Genomic DNA, 10,192 nt, shown 5'->3' on the forward strand with positions numbered 1-10,192 from the left:
AAAATTATAAAAAAAACTAACTTTTTTATATAATTTCTATAAGTTATATATAAAAAGCCCTAGCTTTTACTATATAACCAAAATATTAAAACTATTAAAATAAAGCGATTTTAATAAAGTATAACTTACTATATTATATTATTTAGGCTCTTTTAATTAAATTATAATAGATACTAGAAAGTAATTTATTAATAAAAAGTTTATTTAATTTATAAATACTATAAAACCCAAAATTAAAATCGTTTTTATAAAAGCTTATTATTCTATTAGAATTATAAAATACTATTATAGCCCGATTTAATATATTTATTTTATTATTATAGCCGAAATTAATAAAATTAATAAAAATATTATATTTCAAATAGTTTTTAAGGCTATTAATAATTCTATAAAACGCAATAATATTATTTTAATTCTTTTAATTTATAGTATTTTATTTCGAATAATTAAATATAATATTCTATTACTAATTATATTATAGTAATTGGCAGTATTTAAAAAAAAATAGAAATTTAGAAGCTTTAAACTAAATATTAAATTATAAATACCTTAAATATCCGAAATAGTTCTAATATTACTAATATCTATAAACTTCCTTTAAATTCGAATATTTTTATATAATATAAAAGAAATACTAGTTAATCTAATAATTGAAATAGATTATATAAGCTAATAGCTATTAATAAAAAAACTATATATTAGCTCTATTATATAATAATACTACTTTCTATTTAACTTTTATAAAGCCCTTTTATATAAAGGATATTAAGGTTATTACTAATTATTTCGAATTTAAAACTATTTCCGAATTCTATAATAAGATTAAAGATAATACAGATATAATTTCTTTTATTATTTCTACTATTTTACTAAAATATAATAGAAAATACCCTTATAAAAACCCGGATATTATAGTATTTCTATAGAATAATAAGCTATATAAGGATTTCTATTAAATTGAAATTACTAGCTTTTTAGAAAAGAGTATATTTAAAATTATTTTCAGATCTCAGATATTAAAAAAAAAAATTTCCGGTTTATTAATAAAATTAAAAATAAGAATTTAAAAAAAGAATTTAAAAAATCGAAACTAGTTATTCAAATTTATAATAATAATAATAAATATATAATATTAATATAATTGCCCATTATTTAATATATTAGCTAGAAAATTATTCTTAGTATTATTATTATAATAATAGATACTATAAAATTATATTTATATAATATCTTATAAATTTATATTTAATTAATAATTTTATTTAATTATAATTTTTATATTAATTCATTTTACAAGCTTATTAAAAAGCTAAATCTAAAGAATAATTCTATTCTGAAAATTATAAAACTATTATATAATATATTAGAAACCGGAAACTATTAGTTTAAAATTTACTATTTCTATTATATTAATAAGCTTTTTATAGAATAGTTAATTTATAACTCTTATCTTTTTTATAATAAATAATTCTTCGGAATTATTAGCCTTTAAACTAATAATATTTCATTTATTAAAACTAATAATTTTATAAAAATAGAATAATTAAAACTTTAAAAGGCTAAATTCTTAACTAAAGAATATAAATGCCTTATTTCTAATTATAATCTCAAGTTTAATAGAGATATTATTTATATAAATACTACTAGAATTACTTTTATATAGAAATACTAATATAAAAACTTCCAAATTATTTTTATAAAAAATACTATTATTATAAATAATAGAGGTACTATTTATTAAGATCTTTTTATTAAGAATTAATATATTACCTAATATATTAGAGAAATATATATTATATTAGTCTATTAACTAGAAGCTTTATATAATCTATTAATTACTACTTAAACTATTAAATTCTCGAAAACTAATATAAAGGCATTTAATAAATATATTAAATAGTAAATTAAGAATATTACTAGAGAATTGAGATTTATAAAGCTAGTAAAAAAGTTCTTATATTTAATTGTTTTTATAGATACTTTATTTATAAATAATAAAGATTTCTTTTTTTAAATCAGATATATTCTAGTTCTAGTAAATAGAACTAAATATACTAATATTATTTACTAGTTTTCTATTAAATATAAAAGAATTACTAGAAGTATTCTAGTTTCGGAACTCTATAGTATAATTTATAGCTTTAATATAGATACTTTAGTTAAATCGATAATTAATAAAATACTAGAAATAGAACTATTACTAATAGTTTATATAGATTCGAAGTTATTATATAAATGCCTTATTAAATTAAGAACTATTTAAAAGAAATATCTAATAATTAATATAATATATTTCTATTAAATATATAAATAATAAGAAATTATAGAAATTAAATAGATTAAAGGAAAATCAAATCTTGTTAATTCTATAATAAAATTAAAGCTAATAAATACTTTTAAATATCTAATTAATATAAATATAATATAATTAGATATAAAGAAATAAATTAAATATAAATAAAATAAGAAATAGATATATAAAATAAACTAATATTATAGAAAGAAAAGTTATATATAAAAAGCTATAGCCTTTAGTATATAACTAAAACCTTAAAAGTAATATAAATATATAAAGTATTTGAAATATCTAATATTAGACCGAATTAGGGAATTTATATATAATTAAAAAGAAATATTATTTTTTATATTTTTTAAAAAGGTTCTAGTATTAATATAGCTATAGTTATTAATAGTTATATAATATAGTTATATAATCTAAAAGTAATAAAATATAGATAATAATTATATAATCTTATATTCTATAAGTAATTCAATTAGTAGACTAGATTTCTTTAGGCTTAATAGATTTAGGAATTATATATTAGTATTATAATATTATAATTTCTATTTTTAAATAATAATAATAACTTTATTAATCTTATATAAATAATATTTTATATCTATATAATAATATTATATATTATTAATAAACTAATAATAAATCTATTAATAATTAAAAATATTATAACTAGAATTATTATTAGCCTATTTTATTATTATATCTAATAATTTCGAGGTTTTTTTCTTATTATTATAAATAATTAAAAACCCTAATTTATTTCGAATTTTATAAATAAATTATTAAAATTAACTAAAATTAAGTTAAAGCTTTTAATTATAAAATATATCTAAATAAATAAATAAATAGAAATTATTAATTAGATTATTAATATTCGATTTTATATTTTTATTAATTATTTCTAATATTTAATATTATAAATACTACTTACTTATATAAATTAATTGGCTTATTTTCTTTAATAATTAATTATAAATATAAATTTAGACTAAACTTTAACTAAATATTACTAATAATAGAATTTAAAATATTAAAAAAGAAATTTAATTAAAAAAATATATAATAATAAATTAAGAAAATTAATATTACTATTAATTATATCCGAAAATATATGTTACGTGGTACCAGTCACGTGGTGCCACTACACGTGACTTAGCGTGTAGCCAGTGCTTTTAGCCCGGCACACAGCCTTCAGCTCAATTCAAGCTCTTTACCACCACTGCAATATCACCTTATCGTGACATATGGTAGCAATACAATAATTACGATCGAGATCGACCTCACGATACGGATTACCACAGCAATAAAGCGATGTTCCCCTCGCCCCTGCAGAAAGAGCTTCCTGCCACGCTTCACACCCCCGCCGGCAGAGCCGTCCGACTCCTCACTTCCCCAAGTCTTTACTTGGCTAGTGTCCCTCCTATTAGGGCACATGGCATACATGGTGGTTGCAATTGGGAGGTTATTAAGACTGGATACGGCGCGAACAAGAAGTGTGGTAGAGAGGGAGGCAATATACAAGTAGGGGGCATATTCTGGGATATACGTTACTATGGCCTGCTTCTCGCAGGGCCCTTGGGAGTAAGATGTAAGCTCTTGGGGGCGGGAAGCACACTCCATACTAGTGGACTTCTCGTTTGGGTAGCCTAGAATGGCTATATTGCGACGAGGACGTCGTCTTTTGAAGTCTGAAGGGGGGGACTTGTTACGTGGCACCAGTCACGTGGTGCCATTGCACGTGACTTAGCGTGTAGCCAGTGCTTTTAGCCCGGCACACAGCCTTTAGCTCAATTCAAGCTCTTTACCACTACTGTAATATTACCTTATCGTAACAATATATAATAGTAGTTCAGAAATATTAAACTAAATAAGCTAATAAAAAATAGTAAAAATTAGATTTTAGTCTAAAAAATATAATTTATATAATTAAAAAAAATGGAAAACGAATTATTTATTTAATAAATTAAATTATTATTTTATTAAATTATTTAAAATTAATAAAATAATAAGCTATTTATATTAATTAGATCTTTTTTATTATATGGAATTTGACTAATTTTTTATATAAATAGATTTTATAAGAATTCTATTAATTTATTATTTTACTAAATTAATAATAAATTTAAATAAAAAATCTAAAAAATTCTTTTTTTAGAATATTTTATAATAAGCTTTATTATAAAATTAAATAGAAAAAATAGAATATAAATATTAAATAATATTTTATATTAAATTTTAAGAATTTAATATTTGAATTATATAAATTCTATAAATAAAACTCTAGTAAAATAAGATTTTTTTATTTAGCTAAATAAATAAATTCAATATATTTAAAAAAAATTAATAATAAATCTTAATAATAAGGCTTTTATAATTAAAAAAAGAAGAAAAAACCTAAATATTTCTCGGATTTTATCTAAATTCTAATATATTTTTTTTATTCTATTATATTAATATTTATTTTCTTTTCTAAAAATTTAAATAAAATAACTTTTTTTATTATATTAAATTATATTTTATTATTTAGATAAATTATAAAAAAAAAGTAAAATTTTAAAACTAAGCCAAAAATAAATATTTGCTTATATTAGTTTGAAATATTATTAAAAATCGAGAAAAACCTTTTTAACTATTTTAATTTTTATAACCTTAACTATTATAAGGTATTTATTAGTAGGTAATAAGATAATAGAATAAATTAGTATATTATAAAATTATAGTATTAAATTTAGTATAGAACTAATCTCTATCTCTCTTATAAAGTTTAGGAAAGCCCCTTCTAAATAGGAGGCCCTAATAGTATATATATAATTAGTAATTTATAAGCCTAATATATATAATATAAATAGTAATTAGTTGGGATATTAAAGGACTACCGAACTCCCTAATTAATACCTGTAATATCCGAGGTTTATTATATATCCTTAAATTATATATAATCCTATATATATTATAACTATATTTCCTTTCTAGGATCTTATTTCTAAGATCTATTAATTTATTCTAGTAAATATTTAATTAATTATTTATTTAATTAATATAAACTTTTAGTATTTTAGGAGGTAGTTTTACTAATATAATTTAGATAATAGATATAAAAATCGTCTAATTAGATTAGGGCTAAATAAGTAAGAAGGAAGAGTAATTATATCCCAGATATAGGAGCTAGCCAGTAATTGTAATTTTGTTTAGGATCTGAGTATTCTAATTAGCTTAATCCAAAATACTAAAGTATTATTTTATAAAATTAATATTACCTATTAAATATTATATTAGAATAATCTAAATAGCTATATAGAAAGTATTTAATAAATATTTATATAAGAAATCTATACAAATATTTCTAAGGTCCTAGAGATTATTTATAGGCTTCTAGAAATATATATTAATTAGTTATACTAGTTTCTAATTAGGACTAGTATAAAAACTAGTAGTTAATTTAGGTAATTCTCTATTTCTATAAAAGAATCTCTTTATATTATTATATACTCTCTTTTTTTCTAATAACTATATATATAACTTTTTCTATTTTTATCTTCTAATTTCTTCTTTTACTCTTCTCTAAGTTTTCTTTAATTATTTTTAATTAATTCTATAATATCTTTTTCTAGCTTTATTATCCATTCCTATAATAATAAATATAAAAATAATCTTATAGCCTCTTTTCCTATTACTAGTAGATACTTGAAATGTTTTAAGTATTTACTTATTAATTCTTTTATTTTATATATTATAATATCTAATAAGAAGAATTATAACTATTATAATAAGAGTTCTAAGTCTTATATATTAGTAAGTTCTTTAGCTTTAATATCTATTAAAACTAATACAATTTCAGATTTCTTATTACTTATTAGAGGCTTATTAGTTCTAGGAAGATATTATTATAATCTTTAAGAAATTTCTTAAAATATATCCTAAATAATATTATACTAATAAGAATAATATTATTAATTAGGTTTTTAAAAACTAGAAGAATACTAATAAGCTTTAGAATTCTTTTTCCTATCTTAATAAAGCAAATAATAATACTATTTGAGTTAATATCCCAAAAATAAGTTTTTTTTAATATATTTAGGTATTTACTAATTCCTTAAAAAAATATTATAATATCTATTTTTAAAGTATTAATCTTATTACTAAACTTATTATTAAGATTACTAAGTAGTTTATTACTAGTATTTTAAGTATTAATAATATAATATTTATAGTTATTTGGAACCTAACTTTAAAAATTCGGGTTTTCTATAAAATATATATAGTTATTATAAGTTTCTTATTTATTTTTTTTAATATCCTTAATACTAATATTATTATAATATAACTATATTCTATTAAGAGATAAGTAGATTCCGGAAAGTATTAGCTAATTTTTTACTAAATCCTAAATAGAACTAGTATTTGGTATTCTTATTTTAGGAATTAGAAATTTATAGGAATTAAAGTTTATTTATTTGAGATATCTATAGCTAATTTATTTATAATAAACCTTTTTTAATTCTAAATCTTTTTCTAATAATTTAAATATAATTCTTATAAGCCTTAATAAAACTCTAGAAAATCTTTATAAATAAAAAACCTAGGAAAAAAATATTTCTATTATTATTCCGGACCTTTTTTTAGCTATCCAGGTTCTCTTTTTCTTTTAAATAGTTTTTTTTTTAGTAATTTAGAATTCTTTTTAATCTTAAGAAATTATTAAAAAGTAGTTTCAGATTCTAAATTATAGTTTTAGTTATATAATTTCAGAAGTTTCTTAGAATTTTTAAAGTTAGAAAAAGCAAGTAACTAGATATTATAATCTTTAGGCTAGACTTTCTATTTAATTAAATACTATTACTTTTTATTTCTATTATTTTATTAGTAATTAATAATAGCTTCTATTTCCTATTCTTATTCTTTATTATTATTTACTAATTCCGGAAGTTTTCCAGAAAAATATAAATATAGCTCCTAATTCTTTTTTATTATATATTTTTTAAAGAAAGAAATATAGAAAGTTAGATATAAATAATTATATATATTTAATAGTTCTAATTTATATACTAAATTACTAATATATTTAAGAATCCTAAATAGATTTATAAATTTTAGCTTAAGCTTTCCTATTTTAAGTTTAATATTTCTTATTAATAATATTATCTAGGCTTCTTTAGAATAGTATTTAGCTAACTAGTATTTATTATAATAGGTTTTCCGGTTATTTTATATATAATACTATAAATTTTTAAGCTTTTTCTATTTTATTTTAAGGGTTTCTAGTCTCCTATATATAGCTAGTATTTTTTCTATAATCCTGTTCTTAGGATTCTATAGAAGTTAAAAATAGTATTTATAATATATATAAAAAGATATATTTTATATAATCTAATATTTTAAATTATTATATATAAATTTTATAAAAGATAACTTCTTAAACTAGTTATTCTTTTAGGTATTATAATAATATCTCAGATAATATTTTAGGGCCTGGTTTTATCTTTTTATCTAATTATCTATCTAAGAATAATAAACTATATTTAAATACTATTTATATATTAAATAAAAGTAAAAAGCAAATTAGAACTAGCTAGTAAATACCGTTTCTTGATTAGAAATAATTCTATTAGAAGAGCTAAAGATTAAGAAAACATATTTTTATATAATCTTAGTAAGCTCTAAAAAGTTAATAGTTTTATAGTATATAATATATCTTACTATTTTAGAGTATTAGTTAATAATTATAAGAATTATATTAAAATCGGGATCTTCTATTAGGTTCTTATATAGTAATAGACCTATAATAAAATCTATAAAGATCTTATTCCAGAATCTTTTAGACTATAATAAACTACTAAATAGATTATATAATAAATACCTCTTTATCTTAATTCTCTAATAAATATTATATTCTTAATAATAATTATAAATATTTTCTTTTATATTTTTCTAATACTAGGACTTTTTAAAAAGCTTAAGAGTCTTTTTTATTTTATAGTATCTAGCTATTAGATTATTATAATAAAGCTTTATAATTTCTTAATATAAAGTAGAATTATTAAATATAATAATTCTTAAATAATATCTAAATAGGTCTAAATTATTTTTCCAGACTTCTTTTTTCTTAGTATCTTTTTTACTAAACCTTTATTTTATAATATTTTAATATTAAGAATTATTTTTCTAAGCTATCTAAATAATATCTAGAAGAGATTTAGATAGAGGAGCTAATATTATAGCTCTTTTAGTAGCTATATATATCTATATATAGGGAATTAGGTATTTATAATTATTTAATTCAAAAACTCGAGAAACTAAAAAGTTTTTAGTTCTATTAAATAATATGGTTATAAATACCCTTATTATCTTAGCTATAATAATAGAGCTTTTAAGGCATTTCCCTATATCTTATTTCTTAACTAATTCTATAGTTAAGGGATTTATAAAATAATTTATTTACTTATTTTATAGTAAATATTTTTTCTTAGCTATTATAGATATAATAAGTATTAAATAATACTTATTCTAAAGAGGGAACTCTTTAGATATTTATAAGAACTTCTAAATTATAATTATAAAAGCTTTCTTTAACTTATTCTAAAAGATTAGAAGCCAAGCTATATTAATAGGACCTTTTTTATAATTAGGTCTTTTACTAGGTTTATTTATTAGGTTTAAGGTATTTCTATAATAAATAATATTAAAATTATATATTATAAGATATATTACCTAATATATTTAATAGTTTTCTAAATACTTTATTTCTATAAAGTATTAGAGATTATTATAGTTTATAATAACCTCGATTATAAACCTGGACCTTTTAAGGTAATAGTACTAATATTTAAAGGTTTTAATAATTATAAATAGCTTCCTATTATAAATACTATAATTATATTTGGCTTTGGAAAGTTTCCGGAATTAGAATACTACTAGATACTAGTATTTTTTCGGGCTATTATTAGAATTAATTTATTATAAAATAGTACTAGTAATTATAAATTTCAATATATTAGTTTTAATATAAATCTTTTTAGAAAGGTTAAAATAAACTAGAATAGGTATTATAATAAAAGCTTTTTTTAAAGTCTTAAAGCTTTTAGCTATTTTATTTATTTATATAAAGAAACCAGATTTCCGGCCCTTTTCTATTTTTTTTAAAAGATTTATTAAGCCTATAGTTACCTGAAAGTAATAGTAAATAAACCTATAATAGAAATTAGTAAATCTAAGAAATACTTAAATATTATAGAATAATTCTGGTTCTAGCTATTTAATAATACTATAGACTTATTTAGGATCTATATAAATATTTTCTATTCTAATAAAAAAGCCTAAAAATTCGATTTCCTTAATATTAAACTCGTATTTACTAAATTTATAAAACAGGTTATTTTTATATAGTCTAGTAAGTATTTAGTAAATATAATTATAATATTTACTTTTATTTCGGGAATAAATAAGGATATTATTCAAATAAATAATTATAAAATAATTTAGAAGTCTTATAAATATAGTATTAATATATACTTAAAATATAGCTAGTATATTAGCTAGCCTAAAAGATATTATAAGATATTTAAAATAGCTATAATAGGTCCTAAAAGCCGTCTTTTATTTATATTTTTTACGAATTCTTATCTAATAATATATATTCTTAAAATCTAGCTTTATAAAGATTTTGGCTTCTCGGAATTAATTAAGGGTTTTATTAATAAGAGGAAGTAAATACTAATTCTTAATTATAACTTAGTTAAATCTATAATAATTAATATAAAGGTATAGTCTTCTATTTTTCTTAGAAATAAAAAGAATAGATATCTTTACTAGGCTTTTACTAGGCCTTATCTAATATTTATAAAGTATATTTTATAAATATAAATATAATATTTCTAGTTAGGTTTTTAATAGATT

At 18.3% G+C, this 10,192-nt stretch overlaps 1 protein-coding gene across 1 annotated transcript; it reads right to left on the reverse strand.

Moving 5' to 3' along the window:
• Window positions 1-3,581: 3,581 nt before the first annotated feature.
• On the reverse strand, window positions 3,582-4,133 carry K444DRAFT_610918 (uncharacterized protein; the record flags this gene model as incomplete). The annotated part of the gene is made up of 1 exon (XM_024879846.1): window positions 3,582-4,133. A coding segment is annotated over exon 1 (200 nt), but the record flags the coding sequence as incomplete, so codon positions are not given.
• Window positions 4,134-10,192: the final 6,059 nt, after the last annotated feature.

Source organism: Hyaloscypha bicolor, assembly GCF_002865645.1.
Source record: "Hyaloscypha bicolor E unplaced genomic scaffold K444scaffold_53, whole genome shotgun sequence".
Lineage (NCBI taxonomy): Eukaryota > Fungi > Ascomycota > Leotiomycetes > Helotiales > Hyaloscyphaceae > Hyaloscypha > Hyaloscypha bicolor.